The following is a 27,676-nucleotide window of genomic DNA, read 5'->3' as shown; positions in this document are numbered from 1 at the left end:
TACTCCCAATTCCTCCGTCTACGCCGCATCTGCGCCCGGGATGAGGTGTTTCACACTAGGGCATCAGAGATGTCCACATTCTTCAGGAAACAGGGCATCCCCTCTTCCATTATAGATGAGGCTGTCACTAGGGTCTCTTCTACATCCCGCAGCTCCGCTCTTGCACCCCCTCCCCCCATTCGTAACAAGGACGGAATCCCCCTCGTTCTCACCTTCCACCCTATCAGCCAGCGTATCCAACAAATCATCCTCCAACATTTCCGTCACCTACAACGGGACCCCACTACTGGCCACATCTTCCCACCCCTCCCCTTTCTGCGTTCCGCAGAGACCGTTCCCTCCGTAACTCCCTGGTCCACTCGTCCCTTCCTACCCAAACCACCCCATCCCCGGGCACGTTCCCCTGCAACCGCACGAGATGCAACACCTGTCCCTTTACCTCCCCCCTCAACTCCATCCAAGGACCCAAACAGTCTTTCCAGGTGAGACAGAGGTTCACCTGCACCTCCTCCAACCTCATCTATTGTATCCGCTGCTCTAGATGTCAACTTCTTTACATTGGCGAAACCAAATGCAGGCTCGGCGATCGTTTCGCTCAACACCTTCGCTCAGACCGCCTTAAAGCAACCTGATCTCCCGGTGGCTGAGCACTTCAACTCCCCCTTCCATTCCCAGTCTGACCTTTCTGTCATGGGCCTCCTCCAGTGCTATAGTGCTCCCACTGTCTTCCTGTCTCCACCTATATCCTTCCTTTGTCCCGACCCCCTGACATCAGTCTGAAGAAGGGTCTCGACCCGAAACGTCGCCCATTCCAGATTGGTTAACGCGGACCGAGCGCAGTCGAACAATCCCTGTTCCGGGCGTACACCGGCCCCATCCCCGAACTCTACCTCCGCTACATCGACGACTGCATTGGTGCTACCTCTTGTACTCATGCAGAACTCACTGACTTCATACACTTCACTTCCAATTTCCATCCTGCCCTTAAATATACCTGGACCATCTCCGAAATCTCCCTCCTGTTTCTGGACCCCACCATCTCCATCACAGGAGACAGACTAGTGACTGTCATCTACTATAAACCCACTGACTCGCACAGCTATCTGGACTACACTTCTTCCCACCCGGTCTCCTGTAGGGGATACCCTACTCCCAATTCCTCCATCTACGCCACATCTGCGCCCGGGATGAGATGTTTCACACTAGGGCATCAGAGATGTCCTCATTCTTCAGGAAACGGGGCTTCCCCTCTTCCATTATAGATGAGGCTCTCACTAGAGTCTCTTCTACATCCCGCAGCTCCGCTCTTGCTTCCCCTCCCCCCACTCTTAACAAGGACAGAATCCCCCTCGATCTCACCTATCATCCCACCAGCCAGCGTATCCAACAAATCATCCGCCAACATTTCCGTCACCTACAACGGGACACCACCACTGGCCATATCTTCCCATCCCCTCCCCTTTCTGCAGAGACCGTTCCCTCCGTAACTCCCTGGTCCACTCGTCCCTTCCTACCCCATTTCCGGGCACTTTCCCCTGCAACTGCACGAGATGCAACACCTGCGCTCGGTCCGCGTTTACCAATCTGATCTCCCGGTGGCTGAGCACTTCAACTCCCCCTCCCATTCCCAGTCTGACCTTTCTGTCATGGGCCTCCTCCAGTGCTATAGTGAGTCCCACCGGAAATTGGAGGAACAGCGTCTCATATTTCGCCTGGGCAGCTTGCAGCCCAGTGGTATGAACATTGACTTCTCCAACTTTAGATAGTTCCTCTGTCCCTCTCTTCCCCTCCCCCTTCCCAGATCTCCCACTGTCTTCCTGTTTCCACCTATATCCTTCCTTTGTCCCACCCCCGACATCAGTCTGAAGAAGGGTCTCAACCGGAAACGTCGCCCATTCCCTCTCTCCTGAGATGCTGCCTGACCTGCTGAGTTACATTTTGTGAATAAATACCTTTGATTTGTACCAGCATCTGCAGTTATTTTCTTACACTATATTTTATACCTTAATGGCCATACTGCAAAACGTGGAAAAACTCAGGCAGATCTTCCACCAACATGGATCTGCATTTTGTTATTCAACCGTCACAGCTTCAGATTTTCCAACTCTTAAACAGAGAAATCTTTTCACTTAAAACCCTGGGCAAGTAGAGCAGTGCCATTAAAATGAAAGGGGTACATTAGCTGCAACAAGGAAATAGATTTCCATTTTGCATTAAACTTAGCTATTGAAAAACATTTGACAGATTTGATGCGATTCCTAATGTTTGTATCAAAGATGTTTACAAACGTTCAGAACCAGGGTCTGAAGCTGCCAAAGATATCCTCACCAGAGGGGAGAAAGCATACTGCTGGAGAGACATTCTATACTGGAGGAAGCAGCAGATGCAGAAAAGGCAGTTGCTAACGTAGATCTGTCTCAGTATCTTCCAAGTGTTAGTAATAATCCTAAATATGTGCTCCCAATCAGTGGTATAGCTCCTACTCTCTTTAACCTCAAAACCTTTAATCAGTTTGAAATCTTTATTACAATACCTCAATCTTAATCTCAGCAAAGAGGTCAGAATTTTCCATGATTTAACTTAACTGATAATAATAGCTATTCCCTGTTATTTCCTGTCATATCTCATCACTATTAATGTGGAGAAAAAGGAAATTTAGTGATTCAAATGTGGTCTAATCAAATGCTGGTTGAAATAAAACATGGTGTACAATGGTCATTTAATTTGCAGTTGTTTTCTCTAATGTGGAGCACATGCTGAGGAGCAAATGCAATACGCTAAACTGAAAGTAGTACAGGTGAATCGCCATTTCACCGAGATGGTGGGTGGCAAGATGTAATAGGGAAGGTGTTGCATCCGCAGTAGCTGCGTGAAAAAGGGAGCGAGTGTTGTGGACATGGAAGAGTGTAATGGAACAGAATGTTGAGAAAAGAGTTTCAGGGTTTTTTTTCCAGTGAGAAAGTTCTTAAAAGCCTGGACTTCTCACCAATTCACTAGTTTCTACCGCTCGTGTTGGAAAATTATTGTGGCTACATTCTTTAAGGTCACTGGTGCGCACTGTTGCTTCTCTATTGACCACAATACTGCGATATAATTGAAAAATAATTTACTTTACTTCAAATTTGATATTGCTCCAAATTCAAAAGGAAAAGGCAAGAGAGGGGAATTTCATTCATTGTTATCTCTTTTCCACTACATTGTACCGGAAACGATAAAAATCTAATATTTATCCCTGAAATATCCTTTAATACTCTCCTTTGAATTTAAAATAGTATCAGAAATATCACACTGCACCTAAATCACTAGGAATCAGCCAGGTTAATTGATTGGACAAAAAGGCACAAAATAATTAATGGAATTAAGTAGGATGCTGAAGAGTTACAAAGCCATCAATTATAAAATTCACATCTCCCGTTAAACAAGTTCTAGAAATACAAAGCATGCCAATAGACAATAGGTGCAGGAGTAGGCCATTCAGCCCTTCGAGCCAGCACCGCCATTCAATGCGATCATGGCTGATCACTCTCAATCAGTACCCCGTTCCTGCCTTCTCCCCATACCCCCTCACTACGCTATCCTTAAGAGCTCTATCCAGCTCTCTCTTGAAAGCATCCAACGAACTGGCCTCCACTGCCTTCTGAGGCAGAGAATTCCACACCTTCACCACTCTCTGACTGAAAAATGTTCTTCCTCATCTCCGTTCTAAATGGCCTACCCCTTATTCTTAAACTGTGGCCCCTTGTTCTGGACTCCCCCAACATTGGGAACATGTTTCCTGCCTCTAATGTGTCCAATCCCCTAATTATCTTATATGTTTCAATAAGATATTTCAAAAACATTGCCCGTCTCCGTCCATCCCTCTCCTCCACAGCTGCAGAAACCCTCATCCACGCCTTCATCACCTCCCGTCTGGACTATGGCGCACCCTCAAAAATCATCAATAAACTTCAATACATTCAAAACTCCGCTGCCCGTCTACTCACACACACCTCGATCCGTGACCATATCACCCCCGTCCTTTATAAACTCCACTGGCTCCCCATCCCCCAGAGAATTCAGTACAAAATCCTCCTCATAACCTACAAAGCCCTCCATAACCTGGCCCCATCCTACCTGACCGACCTCCTCCACAGGCACACTCCCACCTGCACCCTCCGCTCTGCCGCTGCCAATCTTCTATCCCCCCACATCCGGACTAAACTCAGATCCTGGGGGGACAGGGCTTTCTCCATCGCTGCTCCCACCCTATGGAACTCACTACCCCAAACCGTTAGAGACTCCCCCACACTCACCACATTCAAAACATCGCTGAAGTCTCACCTGTTCAGTACTGCCGTCAACCACTGAAGGTCACCTCACCTTCTGTCTCCTTTCTCTGTTCATTTATTTATTTACTTATTTATCTATTTATTCATTTCCCTATGTTCTCAAAATCTCTGTAAAGCGTCTTTGAGTATATGAAAAGCGCTATATAAATAAAATGCATTATTATTATTATTATTAAGATCCCCCCTCATCCTTCTAAATTCCAGTGTATACAAGCCTAATTGCTCCAGCCTTTCAACATACGACAGTCCCGCCATTCCGGGAATTAACCTAGTGAACCTACGCTGCACACCCTCAATAGCAAGAATATCCTTCTTCAAATTTGGAGACCAAAACTGCACACAGTACTCCAGGTGCAGTCTCACCAGGGCCCGGTACAACTGTAGAAGGACCTCTTTGCTCCTATACTCAACTGCACGCCCTGCCATTGAGCTATCACAACTGAGAAGTAATTGCAATACATTTTGGTTCTTTCACCTTCAGCAAGCTGGTCCACTGAAAGTGTCTTATGATTTGAGTCATCAGATATTAAGATAATACGATAAAAGTTAGCAACACGCAAGGCCATTTGGTCCATCACTGACCATAAAAAGAGCCACCCAGCCTAATACCATTTTCCAGCACAAGGTCTTTAGTACTGTAGGTCATGGCATTTCAAGTGAACATTCAATTATTTCTTATGAACCTGACAGGTGTTTCTGAATCTACTATTCTTTCATCGAGTTCCAGGTGCTTGGTTGAAACTTATCTTCCTCATTTATTCACACTGTCCTGACTCACCTGGAGAGACAGGGCACGTACGTGAGGATGCTATTCATAGACTATAGCTCTGCCTTCAACACGGTCACCCCCACCAAGCTCATCACCAAACTCCACCAGCTAGGCCTCAGCTCGTCATTATGCGACTGGATCCTGGACTTCCTGCTGGAGCGACCGCAGGCAGTGAGAATGGGCCCGCACCTGTCCTCCACTATCACCCTGAGTACCGGCACACCGCAGGGCTGTGTTCCGAGCCCCATGCCCTACTCCCTCTTCACATACGACTGCGTTCCTGCTTTCGATACCAACACCATTGTCAAGTTTGCAGACGACACAACGGTGATCGGGCTTATCACCAACGGTGATGAAACAAAATACAGAGCGGAGGTGCAGAACCTGGCGGACTGGTGCTCTGATAACAACCTGTCCCTAAATACCACCAAGACCAAGGAGCTAATCATCAACTTCCATAGGTCACATACGGGGAATACACCCAGATCTTTATCAACGGGGACAGTGTGGAGAGAGTGTCTAGCTTCAAGTTTCTGGGCACTCACATTTCGGAGGACCTAACATGGTCCAATAACACTGCTGCGCTGGTCAAGAAGGCACAGCAACGACTGTTCTACCTAAGAACACTGAAGAAGCTGCTGACGACCTTCTACCGCTGCACCATAGAGAGCATCCTAACACATGGCATCCCTGTGTGGTACCTCAGCTGCACGGAGGCAGAAAGAAAAGTTCTTCAGCGGGTAGTCCATAGAGCTCAGAGGACCATCGGAACACAGCTACCAGCCTTGGAGGGCATCTACAACACACGATGCCTCAGAAAAGCCACCAGCATCCACAAAGACTCTTCACACCCCTGCAACAGTCTGTTCGAACTCCTTCCATCAGGCAGATGATACAAGGCCTTCTACGCCCGCACCTCCAGACTCAGGAACAGCTTCATCCCCAGGGCCATAGCTGCTATGAACCGGTCCTGCTGAGCCGGATGGTCACATCGCACAGTGATCCAGCACAGATCTACTTGCACTTTATTCTGTCTTAAAACTGTTACAATTAGTTTCGTTGGGTTGTTGTTGTTTAAATTAATTAAATTATTGCATCGTATGGGAGGCGCATTCCCAATCTCGTTGTACCCCTATACAATGACAATAAAGATATATTGTATTGTATTATTCCCTAATATTTCTATCTATTGCTTTAAATTTAGCCCCTTGTTGGTAGAATTCAATGTTGTATGGTTATTCAATCGATCAAATCAATCGATGAATGAAAACATTCAAGATCAATGTTTTCTGGCAGGCAGATTTGCCACTGCTACACAGGTGGTTTTAAACAAAATAGTGGGGGGTTTCAAATGGGATAGACAAGGATGGAGTTAAAGGAAAAGAGAGTATAGGAATAATTAAGAAACCGCCCAGAATTAACAGGACAGAAAGCTCACGAAGCAATAGGAGAGAATGGCCAAGTGTAATAGGAATCGATGTGGAAGCTGAGATGAGCAAAGGATTAAAAGTACTATATATGAATGCTCGAAGTATAACAAGTAAAGTGGATGAGCTTGAGGCTCAGTTAGAGATTGGTAGGTATGACATTGTGGGGATTACAGAGATGTGACTGCAGAAGGATCAGGACTGGGAACTTAATATTCAGAGTTATACATCCTATAGAAAGGACAGGCAGGTGGGCAGAGGAGGTGGGGTAGCTCTGTTGGTGAGGGATGGAATTCAGTCCCTTGCAAGGGGTGACATTGGGACTGACGATGTAGAGTCACTGTGGATAGAGTTGAGGAATTGTAAAGGTAAGAGGACACTAATGGGAGTTATCTACAGACCCCCAAACAGTAGCCTGGAGAAAGGGTGTAAGTTGCAGCAGGAGTTAAAATTGGCATGTAACAAAGGTAATGCCAATGTACTTATGGGGGATTTCAATATGCAGGTAGACTGGGAAAATCAGGTTGGTTCTGGACCCCAAGAAAGGGAGTTTGTAGAGTGCATCCGAGATGGATTCTTAGAGCAGCTTGTACTGGAGCCTACCAGAGAGAAGGCAAATCTGCAATTGCAGATTTAGGGTTGTCCAATGAACCAGAAGGGAACTCAAGGTAAAGGAACCGCTTGGAGGTAGTGACCATAATATGATTAGTTTTAATCTGCAATTTGAGAGGGAGAAGGTTAAACCAGGAATGTTAGTGTTGCAGCTGAACAAAGGGGACTATGAAGGCATGAGAGAGGAGCAGGCCAAGGTTGACTGCAAAGGGATCCTAGCAGGAATGACAGTGGAACAGCAATGGCAGGAATTTCTGGGCATAATCCAGAAGATGCAGGATCATTTCATTCCAAAGAGGAAGAAAGATTCTAAGGGAAGTAAGGGACGTTAGAGATGGAATAAAGCTAAAAGAAAAGATGTATAAGATAGCAAAGAATAGTGGGAAGCCAGAGGAGTGGGCAACTTTCAAAGAACAACAGAAGACAGCAAAACGGGCAATATGGGCTGAAAAGATGAGGTACGAAGCGAAGCTGGCCAAGAATATAAAGAAGGACAGTAAAAGCTTCTTTAGGTATGTTAAAAGAAAAGATTAGTAAATATAAATGTGGGTCCCTTGAATGCAGAAACTGGTGAAATTATTATGGGTAACAAGGAAATGGCAGAAGAGTTGAACAGGTACTTTGGATCTGTCTTCACTAAGGAAGACACAAACAATCTCCCAGATGTATTAGTGGACAGAAGATCAATGGAGACCGAGGAACTGAAAGAAATTTGTATTAGGCGAGTAATAGTATTGGGTAGACTGATGGGACTGAAGACTGATAAATCCCCAGGGTCTGATGGTCTGCATCCTAGAGTACTCAAGGAGGCGGCTCAAGAAATCCTGGACGCATTGGTGATCATTTTCCAATGTTCAATAGAATCAGGATCAGTTCCTGTGGATTGGAGGGCAGCTAATGTTATCCCTCTTTTCAAGAAAGGAGCGAGAGAGAAAACGGGGAATTATAGACCAGTTAGCCTGGCATCGGTGGTGGGGAAGATGCTGGAGTCAATTATTAAAGAGGTAAAAACGGCGCATTTGGAGAGCGGTAAAAGGATTGGTCCAAGTCAGCATGGATTTATGAAGGGGAAATCCTGCTTGACTAATCTTCTGGAATTTTTTGAGGATGTGACAAGTAAAATGGATGAAGGGGAGCCAGTGGATGTAGTGTATCTAGACTTTCAGAAAGCCTGTGATCAGGTATCACATGGGAGGTTGGTGAACAAAATTAGAGCACATGGTATTGGGGGTAGGGTATTGACATGGATAGAGAATTGGTTGGCAGACTGGAAGCAAAGAGTAGGAATAAACGGGTCCTTTTCAGAATGGCAGGCAGTGGCGAGTGGAGTGCCACAAGAGTGCGCTGGGGCCGCAACTATTTACAATATATATTAATGATTTGGATGATGGAATTAGAAGTAACACTAGCAAGTTTGCAGATGACACAAAGCTGGGTGGCAGTGTGAATTGCGAAGACCATGTTAGGAGGTTGCAGGGTGACTTGGACAGGTTGAGTGAGTGGACAGATGCATGGCAGATGCAGTATAATGTGGATAAATGTGAGGTTATCCACTTTGGCGGCAAAAATAAGGAGACAGATTATTATCTCAATGGTATCAGATTAGGTAAAGGGGAAGTGCAACAAGACCTTGGTGTCCTTGTGCACCAGTCACTGAAAGTAAGCGTGCAGGTACAGCAGGCAGTGAAGAAAGCTAATGGCATGTTGGCCTTCATAACGAGAGGTTTTGAGTACAGGAACAAAGAATTCCTTCTGCAGTTGTATAGGGCCCTGGTGAGACCGCATCTGGAGTGTTGTGTGCAGTTTTGGTCTCCTAATTTGAGGAAGGATGTCCTTGCTATTGAGGGAGTGCAGCGTAAGTTCACGAGGTTAATCCCTGGGATGGAGGGACTGTGATATGAGGAAAGATTGGAAAGCATAAGCTTGTATTCACTGAAGTTTAGAAGGATAAGAGGGGATCCTATAGAGACGTATAAAATCATAAAAGGACTAGACAAGCTAGATGCAGAACAAATGTTCCCAATGTTGGGGAAGTCTAGAACCAGGGGACACTGTCTAAGAATAAAGGGGAGGCCATTTAAAACTGAGGTGCGAAGAAACTTTTTTTACCCAGAGTTGTGAATTTGTGGAATTCTCTGCCACAGAAGGCAGTGGAGGTAAATTCACTGGATGAATTTAAGATAGAGCTCTAGGGGCTAGTGGAATCAAGGGATATGGGGAGAAGGCATGGTGGGCGGCATGGTGGCGCAGCGGTAGAGTTGCTGCCTTACAGCGAATGCAGCGCCGGAGATTCAGGTTAGATCCTGACAACGGGCACCGTCTGTACGGAGTTTGTACGTTCTCCCCGTGACCTGCGTGGGTTTTCTCTGAGATCTTCGGTTTCCTCCCACACTCCAAAGACGTACAGGTGTGTAGGTTAATTGGCTAGGCAAATGTAAAAATTGTCCCTAGTGGGTGTAGGATAGTGTTAGTGTGCGGGGATTGCTGGGCGGCGCGGACCCGGTGGGCTGAAGGGCCTGTTTCTGCGCGGTATCTCTAAATCTAAAAAAGGCAGGCACAGGTTACTGATTGTAGATGATCAACCATGATCACAATGAATGGCGGTGCTGGCTCAAAGGGCCAAATGGCCCCCTCCGGCACCTATTTTCTATGTTCCTATGAAGATAGAAATATAGCAAGCTGAAGGTGAAGTACTATCTCATCAACATTTGTTCTGCACCTAAATATTTACAACATAAACACCATCCAACGATTAATTTTACATTTAATGGCAATATTCTGATTCTGAATTTTCATTACAACAAGCAATTAAAATTAAGCTCGTGAAAACAGTGCTACTCATTTCTTACTACAAAATTTGAAATTTCAAAAAATTTCAAATGTAAATTAATCTTGAATGTGAATGGTCCGCATGAAACCAACTTCTATTCAGTTCAACTTCAATTTCTCTGTTAAACTGTTAGAATTTTTAATACTGTGTTCTATTTCTATTCAATCTACCCTGGCTACGTTGTTCATTATTTTACTGCAAGGGAAAATGTTTTGAAAGAATAGTTCATTTTCAACTTCCCTGGTAACACCTCAAAGCATTGCACAGCCAATTAATTATTTCTGAAACACAGTTCTCGTCTACTGTGTTCACTGATAATACTCCCAATCAAATTACTCAGTAAATAGTGTCTAAACAAAACATTACAAGTAAACATTCCAGTGAGACTATTTAATAGTATGGTTTACCTGATAAAAGCCTATTTATTCTAAAGTAAATGCAGTGGCATCAATTGATTATAATTGCAACGGAAAGCATTGTGTGAGGAATAGCTACAAAGACACTGTAAAGTCAACCCTAGTTTCCAAAACCAGTTCAGTCCCTGGCCTCGATTGACAAATTAACCAGTATCTGCATTCCAACTGAGAATAATGTCACCCGAATTAGTAGTCACTGTGATAGTCAATTTGCATACACTCAAGCTCCTACAAAACACAAATAAGTTTATAATCAGAAGATTTACCAGCACTTCATTATTTAATAAGATTATGCACCACGAACGCAAACCAGAGCATTAGGATAAATTGCAATATGACCCGAGTCAATTTACTGTCTGAGTTTTCTGTGTTGATGATTCCACTTACGGAATAATTTCTGTTCTCAAGAACAGAGATTTGAAAAGAACAGATGCACTGTAATTGAAATTGCACCACTAAAAAGGAAAAGAAAGAAGATACTTTGACTTGCGCATTTATTCACTACCCTGATACTTACTGAACATAGTAGCTACTCTGGGGAAATAAGAACCGTGATGAGAAAAACAAGGCGTTTAGCAGATGAAGATGATGCAATACAGTAATGTAACTAGGCCATCAGAATCACATTTGTGCACTAATGTTAAACATATTAACTATACTGTGCTTTATATTTGTACTTCTTAACCTATAAATTTGGTCAGTTGAGCTTAGACATAACAGCGTAGAAACAGGCCTTTCGGTCCACCAAGTCCACACTGATCACCAACACCCATACCCTATCCTACACACTAGGGGCAATTTACAGAAGCCAATTATCCAACAAACTTGCACATCTTTTGAATGTGAGAGGAAATCCAAACACCTGGAGAAAATCCATGCGGTCGGTCACAGGAGGGACATATAAATTCCGCACAGAAAGCACCCGTAGTCAGAATGGAACTTTCTGGCGCTGTGAAGCAGCAACTCTACCATGGCGCAACTGCACTACCCCTAACATGATATTATTTTCCTTTTAGAAAAAAAATGATGAACTGAGCATATCCTTTCAATCTCAGGATAGTTTAAACAAAAAGGAAGGCACAGTGGCGCTGCGGTAAAGTTGCTACCTTACAGCGCCAGAGACCCGGGTTTGATTCTGACTATGGGTCCCGAATGTACGGAGTTTGGACGTACTCCCCCTGACCACATAGGTTTTCTCTGGGTGCTCCAGTTTCCTCCCACACTCCAGATATGTACAGGTTTGTAAGTTAATCGGCTTCTGTAAATTGCCCCTAGTGTGTAAGATAGTGCTAATGTACGGGTTGACCGCTGGTCGGCGCAGACTCGATGGACCAAATAACCCGTTTCCACATTGTATCTCTAAAGTCTAGAGTAAAGTAAATAACACCCAAAGTGACTGACAAAGTTAGAAGCACAAAAAACATCATTATGAAAAACATAATGTTAAATTACACTAATCCCCTTTGCTTACACACATCCATTTATATCAATTCCCTGCATATTCAGGTGCTTACATAAAAGCTTCTTAAACACCACTCTCAGGTCAACTTCCACTACCACCAGCCTAGGCACCTGCCATTTGTGTGTAAAAAAAACTTGCCCTGCATATCTTCTTTAAACTTTCCCCTCTGCCCTCTAGTCTTTGCCATTTCCTTCCTGGGTGGAAGATTACCATCAACTCTCCTAATACTAATACTCCTTAATTCAGGAAGCCTTTTCTATACTTTCTCCATTGCTCCCCACATCCTTCCTGTAATGGGGCAATTAGAACTCCACATATTTCTACAAACGCAGCCTTTATTAAGATTTGTATAGCTGCAACATGACATCCTGTGTCACATTCAATGCCTCAAAGCATACCAAATGCCTTCTCACAATCTACTTGTCTTGCTACTTTTAACAAGGTATGGAATTGGACCTCAAGATTTTTCTGTACATAAATGCTGTTAAGTCTTGCCATTAATTTGTGTGCACATTAAATTATTTATGAGAAACAGTCATCCTTCGGTATCCAGTGTTTACACAACAGCCACTTATTTAACCAGTCATAATGCAGTAGTAATCCAAGAGATAAGGATTAAGTGAAACATTTTTTTTTAACCTAATACTTTGACGAGAAAATACTAGTGTTACCGATTTCTCACCTATACAAACCTCGTTACAAGTCAACATTTCTTCAACACACAAAGCATAAGCACCTGCACAATGCTAATCTGCCCTGGTGTCACACAGAATCTCTGAAGAAGTTCAATGTTCCAGTTAACGTTTTGGAATGATTCACCCATGACCATCCAAATTGGAGAATGTTCAGGATGGTATTGATAACCTTACATGTGTGCATCGGGAACATGCTGAACCCCTGGATAAGTGAAGGAAAGAATGGACCAACTACGCACCCATGCAACACCTTCTACCAAAATTTACAGAAGAGTGCGATATTGGCATTCAAATTGGCATAAAAACAAGGGGGCAGATTATTATCTCAATGGTGTCAGATTAGGTAATGGGGAAGTGCAACGAGACCTTGGTGTCCTTGTACACCAGTCACTGAAAGTAAGCGTGCAGGTACAGCAGGCAGTGAAGAAGGTTAATCCTTCATAACAAGAAGATTTGAGTATAGGAGCAAAGAGGTCCTTCTACAGTTGTATAGGGCCCTGGTGAGACCACATCTGGAGTATTGTGCGCAGTTTTGGTCTCCTAATTTGAGGAAGGACGTCTTTGCTATTGAGGCAGTGCAATGGAGGTTCATGAGGTAATCCCTGGGATGGAGGGACTGTCATGAGGAAAGACTGGGCTTGTATTCACTGGAGTTTAGGAGGATGAGAGGTGATCTTATAGAGACATATAAAATTATAAAAGGACTGGACAAGCTTGATGCAGGAAAAATGTTCCCAATGTTGGGGGAGTCCAGAACCAGGGGCCACAGTCTAAGAATAAAGGGGAGGCCATTTAAAACTGAGGTGAGAAGAAAACTTTTTCCATTTGTGAATTTGTGGAATTCTCTGCCACAGAAGGCAGTGGAGGCCAAATCACTGGATGAATTTTAAAGAGAGTTAGACAGAGTTCTAGGGGCTAGTGGAATCAGGGGATATGGGGAAGCAGGCACAGGTTACTGATTGTGAATGATCAACCATGATCACAATGAATGGTGGTGCTGGCTCGAAGGGCCAAATGGCCTCCTCCTGAACCTATTTTCCATGTTTCTATCATTAGCTAGCTCAGAATCTACCAAACTATGATCAAAAGTAAGCCTTCTTCAAACCCTATGGACCAACAGCAATTTTACCAACAAAATAGTACAATTCATATTTGAATTGTTTTGAGCAATAAATTTAAGATAAAATATTCTCGTCTATAAACCAAATCCTACATGTTGTAACGGTTTAAACCTGATAAATGGACTTTCCATACGAGGATGTATATAGTAGTCAATCTATTTTAAGAAGACAAAAGTAATTTAGACTGTAACACCATAAACAAACGGTTTTCACTTAAGCCTTACGGAAAATGATGTCCGTCCTGTCAGTGTTATTCAACGCAAAAATATAAACATTTCCATGCTGGCTACTTGCTCATTTCGTGAACAAAGGTACTTCCGTGACATTGCCTGCATAAAAGGAGTTGTAAAATTAAAATGAGTTTGCTTTAACTGCGCTACCATGGGGGTATCCATCAGGTCAAGAGACGATTTGTTTTTTTTAATGTTGTCATGTCGAAAATAATTTAATGCGAGAATGGGAACCTCGTGGGCGTGAGGTCAAAGTAGAGATGCCCAGATGCTCACTAGTTCAGTCTTGCAAATAGGATAAGGAACAATGTTAAAAACTAAAAATTGTCTGAATGGGGCTGGGGATTAAAGATACAGCCTGCGAGCCGCGCAGAATGTGGGCATTACGGCGCATATGATGGCAGCAGCGCCGCAATGACTGGAAAACTGGGCGTGAAATGGAGCGGAGACTGGAGTGAGTAACAATCCTACAGCCGGCAACGAGTGGAGGGGTCAGGTCTAACTAAAATAAGTTAGCACATAGTCCAGGCCGAAATGAAACAGCGGCCACTTTCTTCCGGCCCGGCCGACTCTGCTAAGGAGGAAGCGCGGACACTCTGGGAACTCGAGTCGGGACAAGACAGGGCCGCGGCTCGTCCACTGACTGACTGTCGCCATTTTACGCGCATCGCCGGCCGGGCTAAAAGAAGGCGCCATCCTCTCTAGTGGGCCTGCTCGGCTTCTCTCCGCGTTAGAGCCGAGCGCTGGCAGCGCCGCCGCTGCAAACAGGCGCCGAGGCCCCGGGCCGGGCCGGGCCGGGCAGGGCAGGGCAGGACGGGCCTCACTACAGCCAGGCGCTGACGTCCCGCGGCCGTCAATAAACCCCCAACGTCCGGCAGCCGCGAACCACAGCTCGGATACATGCGCTGTCACTTACGGTTGAAAGTTAAAGGAGCACGACCGCAGCCCCGGTGTGCGGCTGATTCGCCTCCGCGGCCCCACCGACCGCCCGCCCGCCCCGTCGACAGCCCGCTCGCAGCGGACAAACACAGCGGCGCTGCACAAGATGGCGGCGGCACGGCCGCTTCCCGCCCAAAGACATTCAAACCCAGCGGATGTTTACCGTTCAACCGCTAGGGGAGGCGAGTGAGTGGAGAGCAGGGGGGAGTGAGGGAAGGGGAATGAGGGAAGAGGAGGTGGGGGACAGTGAGGGAAGAGGGGGAGTGAAGAGGAGGAGGGGGGAGTGAGGGAAGAGGAGCAGGGGGAGAGTGAAGGAAGAGGGGGAGTGAAGAGGAGCAGGGGGGGGTGAGGGAAGAGAAGCAGGGGGAGAGTGAAGGAAGAGGGGGAGTGAAGAGGAGCAGGGGGGGTGAGGGAAGAGGAGGAGGGGGGAGTGAGGGAAGAGGGGGAGTGAAGAGGAGGAGGGGGGAGTGAGGGAAGAGGAGCAGGGGGAGAGTGAAGGAAGAGGGGGAGTGAAGAGGAGGGGGGGTGAGGGAAGAGGTGGAAGGGGAAGAGAAGGAGGGGGAAAGGGAAGAGGAGGAGGGGGGGAGTGAAGACGAGGGGGGGAGTGAAGAGGAGGGGGGAGTGAGGGAAGAGGAGCAGGGGGGCGAGTGTGGAGGAGCAGGAGTGAGGAAGAGGGGGCGGGAGTGAGGAAGAGGGGGCGGGAGTGAGGAAGAGGGGGCGGGGGCGAGAGTGAGGAAGAGGGGCGGGAGTGAGGAAGAGGGGGCGGGAGTGAGGAAGAGGGGGCGGGAGTGAGGAAGAGAGGGTGGGAGTGAGGAAGAGGGGCGGGAGTGAGGAAGAGGGGGCGGGAGTGAGGAAGAGGGGAGGGAGTGAGGAAGAGGGGAGGGAGTGAGGAAGAAGGAGGGAGTGAGGAAGAGGGGGAGGGAGTGAGGAAGAGCGGGCGAGAGTGAGTGAGGGAGAAAGAGGGGGCGAGAGTAAGTGAGGGAGGAAATGGGGTGAGAGAGCGAGTGAGGAAGAGGGGCAAGTGAGTGAATGGGCAGAGGGTGAGGAAAGCAGGGCGAGAGTGAGTGTGGAAAAGGGGGTAGGGAGTAAGGAAGAGCGGGCAAAAGTGAGTGTGGAAAAGGGGGCGAGAGAGTAAGGAAGAACGGGTGAGAGTGTGAGCGCGAAAGGGGGGAGAAACGAGAGTGTGAGGAATGGGGGTGAGAGCGAGTGAGTGAGAAAAGGGGGCATGAGTGGAGCCAACCTCTGGCTTTTGTCCAACCATCTGCCTATCAACCCCCCCCCCCCCCCAGCCAGTCTGTACAAGGGTCCCGACCTGAAAAGCTGCTTATCCATGTCCGCCAAGGATGCTGCCAGAGTTACTCCAACACTTTTTTTATAAACCAACATCTGCAGTTCTGTTTCTAAACATGTAGACAGGTGAGAGAAAGATGTAAAAGTAACACGGTTGTCATGTTGGGTGACTAACTTCCCCAATATTGACTGGGATTTCCTTTGTGCAAAATGCGGGGCTGGGCGGGGGCTGGGCGGGGGGGGGGGGGGGGGGGGGAAGGAGGGTGAATGGGATGGAAGAGGGAGAGGTTAGGGCAGGGGGAGTGAGGAGGAATGGGACAGGATAAAAGGGGGTAAATAAGGTGGGACGGAAAAGGGGGGGGGGAAAGAGTTGGAAGATCGGGAGAGGGTAAATGGTGTTTACTGAGGGAGGAGTCGGGGGATGAAGGGGATTGTGGGAGGGGAACAATGAGTGGGAGGGAAGGGTTAAATGCTCACTCGCTGCAGAAGGAAACAGAACAGGAGGGGCTACCTGAGAGGTGACTCAAACTGGGGCAACTGGGGGAGGGGAAGTTAATGAGAAAGAGGGAGGGAGTGGGTGGGTGGGGAGGGATGGATGATCGGAACTTGGAGAGAGGGGGTGGGATGGGGAGCAGAACGGGGGAGAGGGGATTGAGAGAGGGAGAGTGTGGATGGACAGGGACGGGAGATGAGGAGTTTGGGAGAGAAAGGGAGAGAAGAGGGGACATTTGGGAGAGATGGGGAGAGGGAAGGGGACAGACATGGGGAGGAGAGGTTTGGGGGTGATGAAGAGAGGGGACGGACAGGGGGGAGAGATTTGAGAGAGATAGGGAGGAGAGAAAATATTTGGCGGAAGTGGATTGGTTATGAGAGGGGGGGAGAGGAGGGGGTTGGGAGAGGGGCAGGACAGGGAGAGGATTTCAGTGTTCCAATTTGAAGTGTACGTTTACATTTACACTGGGATATGTTTTGATTTTGTCATCTACTTTACCCATCTAATAAGTGTGATGAGCTTTCTTTTTCTTTTATTTGGGTTTAGGTTTATTATTGTCACATGTACTAAGGTAGTGAAAAGCTTTGTTTTGCATGCTATTCAAACAAATCAGATATTCTATACATACAGTTCCAACTCAAATACAATAGAAAAGAGATTGAGAAGAGTGGAGTGATTGTATCTGATGGTAGTAGGTCTTAACCTGGAAGCTCTAGTTTTCATTGCCCCACCTGTCCACTTTGTGCCACTGCATCTATATTTGAAATATTTCCTTTTTATTATCCTACTTTTAGTTTTTGTTTACCAATTTTTGATTTTAAAAAAACCAAGCTGGATTCTTAAATGTCTAGTTACCTTCTACCTTTTAACAATATTTAGTTTTGACTGTTCCATAACAATTTAAAACTGAATATTATTATCATATTTCCAAATGCATAGATACATAGAAAATAGGTGCAGGAGGAGGCCATTTGGCCCTTTGAGACAGCACCACCATTCATTGTGATCATAGCTGATCATCCACAATCAGTAACCCGTGCCTGCCTTCTCCTCATATCCCTTGATTCCGCTAGCTCCTAGAGCTCTATCTAACTCTCTTTTAAATTCATCCAATGAATTGGCCTCCACTGCCTTCTGTGGCGGAGAATTCCACAAATTCACAACTCTGGGTGAAAAGGTTTTTTCTCATCTCAGTTTTAAATGGCCCCATTCTTAGACTGTGGCCCCTGGTTCTGGACTCCCCCAACGTTGGGAACATTGTTCCTGCATCTAGCTTGTCCAGTCCTTTTATAATTTTATACGTTTCTATAAGATCCCCTCTCTTCCTTCTAAATTTCAGTGAATTCCAGTGCAATTGCAGAGAAACGTGCCCCAGCTGTCCCACTAAATTTCACCACTTCAAGCTTGCCCATAAGGATCAGGACATGAACACGCACATGAACAGCTTGTGGGTGCTACATAATTTGCAGGAAGCCACATGGATGCATTTGTCTTACTAAAAATAAGAGAACATGCATAAATCTGGGTTAGGGTCAAAACTGAATAACTCAAAGTGAACACTTTGCTTCCATGAGCAAAGGAAAAAGATCAGTGCATGTTTTCTTTGTATGATGCTCTCTCAAAAGGCTATCTGCTGCATCATGAGTTTTGTGTCAACTCAAATTTGATTTGTTAAGACATTTTGCTCAATGCTCTTAAGTTTCTTTGTCTGATTATTTGTCGTCAGAAACGCTTTGCGTTGCATGCCAGATTATCCCATGCGCCACCGCACCAATTAATACACTATGACAAATGACTGAAATATTTGCAACGTAATTCGCCGCCAAGCCATTGTTCATGCAAAGATAGACACAAAAAGCTGGAGTAACTCAGTGGGTCAGACAGCATCTCTGGAGAAAAGGAATAGATGACGTCGCAGTGGAGTGAGAAGGAATGGGTGACGTTTTGGGTGAAGACCCTTCTTCAGACTTGTCAGGGAAAAGGGAAACGAGAGCTATAGACAATGATGTAGAGAGATAAAAACAATGAATGAAAGATAGGCAAAAAAATGATGATAAAGGAAGCAGGTCATTGTTAGCCATTTGATGTCCTCATTCTTTAGGGAACAGGGGTGCCCCACTTCCACCATAGATGAGGTCCTCACACGTGTCTCCTTGGTATCCCGCAGATCCCCTTTTGCTTCCCCCCTCCCAGTCGCAACAGGGACAGTCCCCCAGCTAGTCCTTACCTTTCACCACATCAGCCATCGCATACAACACATAACCCTCTGACATTTTCGCCACCTCCAACGGGATCCCACCACTAGTCACATCTTCCCATCGCCACCCCTTTCTGCCTTCCGCAGAGACAGTTCCATCTGCATCTCCCTGGTTGGCTCATCCCTGCCCACCCAAACCACCTCCTCCCCAGGTACAAAGGAACAAAGTAAACAGATGAAACGTAATCAGGGGGACCAGTCAGACTGGTCAGAGAACTGGGAAGGGGAGGGATGGAGAGAGAGAGAGAGAGAGAGGGGGGAAAGCAAGGGTTACTTGAAGTTAGAGAAGTCAATATTCATAGCACTGGGGTGTGAGTTTTTTGTTGTCACCTTCTCCTAGCCAACAACGATCTATTCTACATTTTCCTTGAATTGCATCTCTTTTGATGACTCGTTTTGCAATCTTTCTCCCTCTCCCCTGGCTATTGGTCCTGAAGAAGGAAGGGTCTCGACCCATTCCTTCTCTCCCAGAGATGCTGCCAGTCCCGCTGAGTTACTCCAGCATTTTGTGTCTGCCTTCTGCTAACTTGAAACCAACATCTGCAGTTCCTGCCGACACGTTGTCCATGCGATTCTGCTGGCGGGTGGTAAGGTTTCCCCAGCTTGCCAGTTGACTGAAGTGGGCTATTTTGCTGCACCGCCTGCTTGGGCGGGCCGACGCCTACGTGGGGCGCTGCTGCTGCTGCTGCTGCTGGCGCTGGCGGCCGCCCTGTCTGTGGTGCTCGGGCTGCCGCTGCTGCCGCTGCTGCTGGCGGCGGCCCTGTCTGTGGTGCTCGGGCTGCCGCTGCCTTCAGCCGGACAGCGAGGACCATGTTCGCCTGCGTCCGCTTCCTCCAGACCCAAGTGCATCACATCGTGCCCACGTCTCAGATCAGGAATTTCCAGCCAGCCTCCAAGAGCGACTTCAACAAGAAGCAAGTGTACCGGTTGTTGATGCTCCCGCCGATGTGCCCGGGGAGCGGCGGCGGCGGCGGCAGCAGCAGCAGCGGCGGGCAGGGAGAGCTGGAGATGGAGGCCGCGACCAAGGGGAGTCACTGCCGCAAGGCCCAGATCCTGGCTCTGGGAGGTAGGCAATCACTCGGTCCCCTGGCAGCCTAATGCCGGCCTTAGCCATGAAAAGCCGGCGGTCATTTGCAGCCAATTCCCCCTCAATGATCTGTTGAAACACGTGGCGACACAATCCCCCTCCCCCCCCGTTTCCTCTTCTCCCCGTCTTTCTGTGGAGTGACAGCTGATCGTTGTTATTATTCCAGGCGTGGGCACCTCCTTTAGTGCGCTTTGAACTTTCTTATCCAACAGCCATTTCAGTTTCACCCTCATGACCAAAATATTGAAAATAGGCGTTATATTTCTTTTCTGTTCAGCATGTAAAATAAATCGAACATATCTCCTGTCTTGTCTGAAGAAGGGTCTCGACACGAAACGTCACCCATTCCTTTTCTCCAGAGATGATGCCGATCCCGCTGAGTTACCCCAGCATTTTGTGTCTACGGTTTAAACCAGCATCTGCCGTTCCTTCTTGCACATCCTGTCTTCATACTCCCCATTCAAACTCCCAATGCATCACTTTCCCAGAAGTTTTCATATATCCACTCTTGTACCTGGCGTTGTTTACTTGATAAGTGAATAGTTATTTACATTTCTAGACTTAAAATACAATTTTACTTTGGGACATCTCCCCATAATTTGAGTTTTTGGCATGTGTAAGTAAAGCTGTACTCCACAATTTTGCCCTTTAACATCATGATATTTTCCAGATATTTCCACGGTGAGTAATAGCTGCACTTTTTATTCTGAGTTACAGCTGTGACAGGGTCTAGTGGACCAAATACTGCAAAATAATATGGTTCTATTTTATTTTTAGACAGCAGACAAGAACTGGAAAAAGTTTTGAAACTGAAAAAGTGCAAAATGCCTAAAGTAATAGATAGTTTCATTGAACTGTCTGAATCAGAAGATGGTGAAAGTGTTGAAGATGAACCACATCAATTCAACAACATTCAGGTAATAAATTGAATAATGTTTTACCTTTAATTTGGAAACAAAATATTACACTGCTATTTCCTTCTCTTTTCTCCTTTCTAAAGGGGGCTTGTCTCACATATTGGAGTGCAGTCTCACATTTGTTTGTATCACTGCAGAATTTCATTCAACCTGCTTGGTTTCTGATCATGGTTGAAGTTATTTCCCTCTGAGTGCCATGCGTACGCCATGCTTATTTGGAGCTGATTTCAGACTGGGTCCTTTTATGTACAATAGTTTTCTTAGCTTTGCTTGTTTGAGACCATCTGGACATTTCAAGTTACAATGTAAAATTAGGGTGGTAGTGGCAATGAGCTTGGTTAATTCAACAAACACGGGGATGATGCAAAAATAGGACATGCCTGTTGTTACTCTGTGATATCAGAGGTTTAGGTGAACTTGTCGGGAGAACTGGAAGAGTTTAGAGGACATTAAAATGAATGGAGTTGTTAGAATCTGGAGCAAAATAAAAACTCTTGGGGGAACTCAACATTTGAGCAACGTCTGTGGAGGCAAAGAGATGGCCTAAGTTTGGGGTCAAGACCCTGCGAGACTGAGAATGTTGAGGGAAGATAGCCAGTGTATAGAAATGAAAGAGAGAGCTGACACAGGTTGGTAGGCGACAGGTGGAACCAGATGAAGGAGAGGGTGATGGGCAAACAGAGCCAGGAGGGGATGGTGGAATATTGAGTGAGGCTGGCAGGTGGATGGATGCATGAGAAAAAAAAAATCCCAGATGAAATCTGGGTGGAAATTAGAAACTTCAATATTCATCCATTGAGCTGTACACTATTTTGTGTGGAAAATGAGTTGCTATTGTGCTTTGTACTTTCTCTGTGGCAGTGAATAAGGTGAAGGACTGCCAGATCAGTATGGAAATAGGACTGTGAGTTGGCATTACATGCAACCAGAAGCTCAGGATCGATGTTGCATTGCGGATAGAGTGCAGGTGGTCGTGTAGTCTGCTCGGCTGATTGCATTCGGTGTTCCTCTACATTGGTGAGAATTTTGGGTAACCTCTTTCCTTGTATTCCTCTCGTATTCCCAATTTCTGTTTGCCTTTTCCATACCGTCTCTGCCCATTACGTAGACTCTGGTTCCACCTTTTGCCTACCAGCCTCTGTCTCACACCTCCCTCTACCTTCCCCCTGCACCGTTTTCTAATGCATGGTCTTGACCTGAAATATCGACAATCCCTTTGCCTCCAGATAGGTTGCTTGAACCACAGTTCTTCCAGTAGAGCACAGGAGGATGAGGGGTGATCTTATAGAAGTGTATAAAATCATGAGAGGAATAGATGCACAGAGTCTCTTGCCCAGAGTAGGTGAATCGAGGACCAGAGGACATTGGTTTAAAGTGAAGGGGAAACGATTTAATAAACATCAAATTATTAGTAATGCATTCATTTCTATACTAAGTTTGGACGATGGAACACTGATGAAACAGTTTTAAAAGCTGCCTTAAACTCCTGCAGCTGGAGGTAATTGGCCTCCAACTATTACTAAAATAATTTTTATTTGTACTAAATGTAACCGCAGCCTACGTTTTGAACTCTTCCTATTAACTTAAATTTAACTTAGGGGCCTTGTTGCAACAAAGGATGCCATTCTGTCAAACACCTTTGGCTTTCCTTCTATTTTTGTTCAAATTTATTTGAATGCTGTAAAGTGGTTCAGAGCTGAGTTGTCGATTGAACCATAACATGGTTTTGGAGAGTAGGTTACTGATAAATATGTGCTACAATGATGTACTATTGATTATATCTCGTTATTTAGTTCGTTTTAGGTTTATGGATTTTCATCAAAATCTGACCTGCTTTCTGTTAGTTCAGATTTACAACGTTTGCAGTATTTTACTTTTGCTTCACGTTGTTATGATTTGGGGTAAACTGATGGACCAGTAATTCGTCAGATTAAATTTAATCTGCATTTTGTTGAAACACTAGATAATTTGCAAAAGACTGGATAAATGGATTTGAAACAGGCTAAGAGAAGAAATGGTGCACAGTGAATTTCCTCTGCAAGTGGTATTCAACCAATTGCTTGTTTTGTCACATTGTGATTGACCTAAAGTTGGTTATAGGGAGGATACTTTGGAAGTTTGTAGATACGTTTGTCAACTTGGTAAATAAGCACGTAGAAAGACTAATGCAACGGGCAGAAACATGACAGATATCATTTGTCATGGATAGGTAGGCAGCTTTGGGAACAGGGGTGGTTTGTTACATATTGATGCACTATAATCTTAAATTGCTTTGAGGGAGGCAAGCACATTGCAGATTTGGGACTGCCTGCGTTTTTGACATCTTTTTGATCTGCGGTTTGGTGATGAAAGCCCTTGTCAGCAAGATGAAAGAATTGGTTTTAGTTTTTTAGTTTAGGCCCTGTACAGGTATGTTGGCATTCATAGCAAAAGGATTTGAGTTTAGGAGCAGGGAGGTTCTGCTGCAGTTGTACAGGGCCTTGGTGAGACCGCACCTGGAGTACTGTGTGCAGTTTTGGTCTCCTAACCTGAGGAAAGACGTTCTTGCCTTAGAGGGAGTACAGAGAAGGTTCACCAGATTGATCCCTGGGATGGCGGGACTTACATATGAGGAAAGACTAGATAGACTGGGATTGTACTCGCTGGAATTTAGAAGACTGAGGGGGGATCTTATAGAAACATATAAAATTCTTAAGGGGTTGGAGAGGCTAGATGCGGGAAGATTGTTCCCGATGTTGGGGGAGTCCAGAACCAGGGGTCACAGCTTAAGGATAAGGGGGAAGTCTTTTAGGACCGAGATGAGAAAACATTTCTTCACACAGAGTGGTGAGTCTGTGGAATTCTCTGCCACAGAAGGTAGTTGAGGCCAGTTCATTGGCTATATTTAAGAGGGAGTTAGATGTGGCCCTTTTTCCTAAAGGGATCAGGGGGTATGGAGAGAAGGCAGGTACGGGCTACTGAGCTGAATGATCAGCCATGATCATATTGAATGGCGGTGCAGGCTCGAAGGGCCGAATGGCCTACTCCTGCACCTATTTTCTATGTTTCTATGTTTCTAACTGCAGCAGAACCTCCCTGCTCCTATACTCACATCCTCTTGCTATGAATGCTAACATACCATTCGCTTTCTTCACTGCCTGCTGCACCTGCACGCTTGCTTTCAATGACTGGTGCACCACGACACCCAGGTCACGTTGCATCTCCCCTTTTCCTAATTGGCCACCATTCAGGTAATACTCTGCTTTCCTGTTCATGCCGCCAAAGTGGATAACCTCACATTTATCCACATTATATTGGAGATACAGCGTGGAAACAGACCCCTCGGCCCACCGAGTCCACACTGACCAGTGATCCCCGCTCATTAACACTATCCTACGCACACTAGGGACAATTTACATTTGTACCAAGCCAATTAACCTACAAAAACCTGTACATATTTGGAGTGTGGGAGGAAACCCAGATCGTGGAGAAAACCCTCATGGTCACGGGGAGAATGTACAAACTCCGTACAGACAGCACCTGAGATCAGGAGCAAACCTGGGTCTCTGGCGCTGTAAGGCGGCATCTCTACCGCTGCGCCACCGTGCTAACCTTGCGAGGCGAGGGGTGATCACAAACCTGTCCTCATCGATGGAGTTCTTGTAGAGATGGTCGACAGCTTTGGATTTCCAGATATCCCTATCACCAACGACATAACAAAGACCTTTTGTGTGAATGCAGTCATCAGGAAAGCTCACCAGTGTGTGTACTTTGGCATGTGAGGAGATTCATCATGTCCATGATTATTCTCGAACTTCTACAGCTGCGCAATGAAAGGTTTCTGATGGGATACATCTCAGTCTGGTGTTGTAGCTACTCTGCTTTTAACTGGCTGAATGTGCAGAGAGTGATGAACACGGCCCAGTCCATTACAGGCTCATTGCTTATTTCCATCCGGTCCATATTCGGAAAGTATTGTCAATGACGCCTGACTCCCTGTCATTCCCTTTCCTTTTTTCAACGAGATGATATAGGAGCTTGAAAGCTCGGATGTCCAGGCTTACATACAGCTTCTTTCCCAATGGTCTCGGACTCCAGAAACACCAACCTCTTTCACAACAATCTAGTTTTGGTGATGCTGCCACTTACTCTTAACTCTACCTCGTTCTGTTATTCTGTTACTATTCTTTAATATTTTTTTCACACAACTTTGAATTGCACTGTAATCTTGCACTATTCCACTATTTTGCACTGGTCATTGTTTTATCATGAATGTATGTACAGTAATTACAGTAATCCCTCATTATAACGTGCCGTGAGAGGGTGGGGGGAGGGAATGGTGTCCGTTATTGCCGATTGTCTGCTATCGCCAAGTAAAAGTTTGTCCCCCCTTGACATCACTGCCCAGGCACCGGGTCAAATCCCCGGAGCCCCGTCACTGAGAGCCCAGTGGGACACGGAGTGCAGGGCCCCGACAAGGTCGCCCAGCACCACCTTGTCCAGCACAACTGGAGAACAGCAATAATCCCTGCCCCTGCTGCTGATCCCCAAATGTGGAGATTGGGAGCAAAATGGAAGATTTGCGGCATTGGGATGGTGGTGTGAGGAAACCCTGTCCAGCTCTAACTGAGATTCCCACGGCCAACTGCTTGCCCAGAGTTGTGGTTGAAAGGATATCGACCTTAAACGTTAACTGCATTTCCTCTACCAAAGACATAACCTGCTGAACTAAAGGATTTTTGTTACTGCAAGCTAAAATACTAAAGGCTGTTTGTAACATTGTTTAATAGAATTGTGCAGTGGAAGTGATTGCTTGTCACTTCCAATGGCTTGTCAGTTTCAGTGGCCTCCTCTGCGTAACTAGCAGCCTGTGTATTTAAAGAACCAGTCCGCTTAAACCAAAGTCTGTTATGAAGATTGTAAGTTGTTTACTCCGTGATCTTCATGTGAACAAGGATTTTCATTGCATCCTGGTTTACATGACGGTAAACTAATCTGAATCTGAGTGTAATCTGAAATGCTAGAAACAGTCGGGTCACAGAGTGGAGAATCAAGCAAAGTTAATGATTCAGGGCAATGACCGCATCAGAATGAGAAATATCGGGTTTTGATATTTGATATCGGGTCACTGCATATTTCTGATGCTTCAAGAGAGTTTCAGCATCTATAGTACTTTATATTTTGAGTTGGCAATGGTCAGAATTAATAGCAAAGTCATTCAATTATGGTTGCCCACAGCTGAGATGTCACCAGTTGTCACATGTTGTCACATGTTGACGTGTGAGCATTTGAACAAGCAATGGAAGTTCATGTTGGTTGTTGTAGCTATAGTGTGAGACAATTTTCTATAATTTGAGTGCCGTGAATGATTGAGTGAAGCACTTTGCACATTTGTTTACAGATAAAGTTGTTGCAGATGACATCACTAGTAAAGCCGTATTCTAGCATGTGAAGAGATCGACAACGTTGAGTGGCCCACTCTCATATTTTGAACGTGCATCAATCAACGACCAGAAGTACTTTCACTAAAATTTGTCACTTCATTGAACTGAACACTCTGGTGGAAAAGTATGATCATTAATGAAACACGGAGTGCAGATCATGGATTGCTATTATTTATTAACTGGAAAGTGGGGATTGTGAGCTTGTCCTTTAATGATGACGCAAGTGATGGGTTATTATTCAATTTAGAGATATAGCATGGAAACAAGCCCTCCACTCCTACAAACCCTCAGCTCTCATCGGAATCCACAGAGGCGATGGAGTCCTCCTGCATAGATCATTAAAATGCCAGGAACAGGTAGTCTCTCATTCTAAGAAAAGAGATATTGAATTGAGAGAACTTTGAACAATTCTAGTTAGGACAACTGCGATACTTCCCTTTAAAACTTTGGATGGAAATAATATGATCTGGAGGTTCTGCCACTCTTTCATTAGTAATATTTTCTTGATTAAATTTCTTGAGTCCTTGCCTTTGATTCATTATTAATATCTTCTGCAATCCTCTTCTGCAATAAACACTGACAGCGATATTATTGTGACCATTGTTTTCTTATTTTAATTTGCAGCATTGCCATTCTGTTTTCCCTAATATAACCATCAAATGTTTTTGTTGATTTGTGCCTCTTCTAGCTTTTTTAAACACTCACTTCTAAAAGGTCCTTATTCTATAATGTCGTAGGGAGATACAGGTCTTCAATGCACCATGCTAACCACATGCATGTGAATTTTCTGTGTTTCTGCGGATTTCCGCGTTTTTAAAATCCATTTTCTGCGCTTTTTGCATGGTTTCCGTGTTTTTCACTTTGCCAAATAAACGGAGAAATCGGATCGAAAAAAAGAAAGAAAAAACCCGATATGTAGACTTGTAATGAACACTAGGGTTCCGCTAGGCGTCGCTAGGGGTTCTGTGAGAAATTCCCCCCTCCCCGCGCGGAGTCTTTCCGAAAATGTGGCACCAAGGCTAGGCAAGGCAGCCAATCTCGACCTCATCGGGACTTCCATGGCCAATTGTCAATTCGGTCGCTAGAGGTTCCGTGAGAAATCCCCCCCATGCGCCCTGGAAGTCTCTCCGAAAATGTGGCACCTAGGTTGGGCAAGGCATCCAATCTCGACCTCATCGGGACTTCCACGGTCGATCGGTGGGTTGAATTTGCAACCTGCGGCCGGGGCTCTGGAACTCCAGCCCAGCTGGAGCCAGCACATCTATCCCCATCGCCGACTTCCTTGGCCGGCTGGATAAACCAGCAAAGACCTGAAAATCAGTGGTGGAACTGTAATGAGTAAATATTAAATTTAAGTGCAAGATTATATAACTAAATTAA

The 27,676-nt window shown here is 45.6% G+C and overlaps 2 protein-coding genes across 4 annotated transcripts in view; one reads left to right on the top strand and one right to left on the bottom strand.

Annotated features, from left to right (window-relative positions):
- The window catches only part of rad21b (RAD21 cohesin complex component b), a 50,152-nt gene extending 35,198 nt beyond the window's left edge, over nucleotides 1-14,954 (bottom strand). Inside the window, exons 1-2 of one of the 2 annotated variants that reach the window (XM_078397133.1) lie at nucleotides 14,807-14,954; nucleotides 13,885-13,989 (exon numbers count right to left, since the gene is read on the bottom strand). The gene's annotated coding sequence lies outside the window, so the exon portion shown is untranslated. The remainder of the gene's footprint in view (nucleotides 1-13,884; nucleotides 13,990-14,806) is intronic. The other variant, XM_078397132.1, reaches the window with a different exon arrangement.
- A 4,571-nt stretch (nucleotides 14,955-19,525) lies between these two features.
- Nucleotides 19,526-27,676, top strand: part of LOC144592550 (BEN domain-containing protein 5-like) — a 34,583-nt gene continuing 26,432 nt past the window's right edge. Inside the window, exons 1-2 of one of the 2 annotated variants that reach the window (XM_078397129.1) lie at nucleotides 19,526-19,935; nucleotides 20,734-20,873. In XM_078397129.1, coding sequence (XP_078253255.1) covers nucleotides 19,680-19,935; nucleotides 20,734-20,873 — 396 coding nt within the window. In that variant the 5' untranslated portion in view covers nucleotides 19,526-19,679. Of the gene's footprint in view, nucleotides 19,936-20,520; nucleotides 20,638-20,733; nucleotides 20,874-27,676 lie in introns of those variants that run through there. The other variant, XM_078397130.1, reaches the window with a different exon arrangement.

Source organism: Rhinoraja longicauda, chromosome 4, assembly GCF_053455715.1.
Source record: "Rhinoraja longicauda isolate Sanriku21f chromosome 4, sRhiLon1.1, whole genome shotgun sequence".
Lineage (NCBI taxonomy): Eukaryota > Metazoa > Chordata > Chondrichthyes > Rajiformes > Arhynchobatidae > Rhinoraja > Rhinoraja longicauda.
Note: the sequence above shows the minus strand (reverse complement) of the source record. Positions and strands in the feature narration are given on the sequence as shown.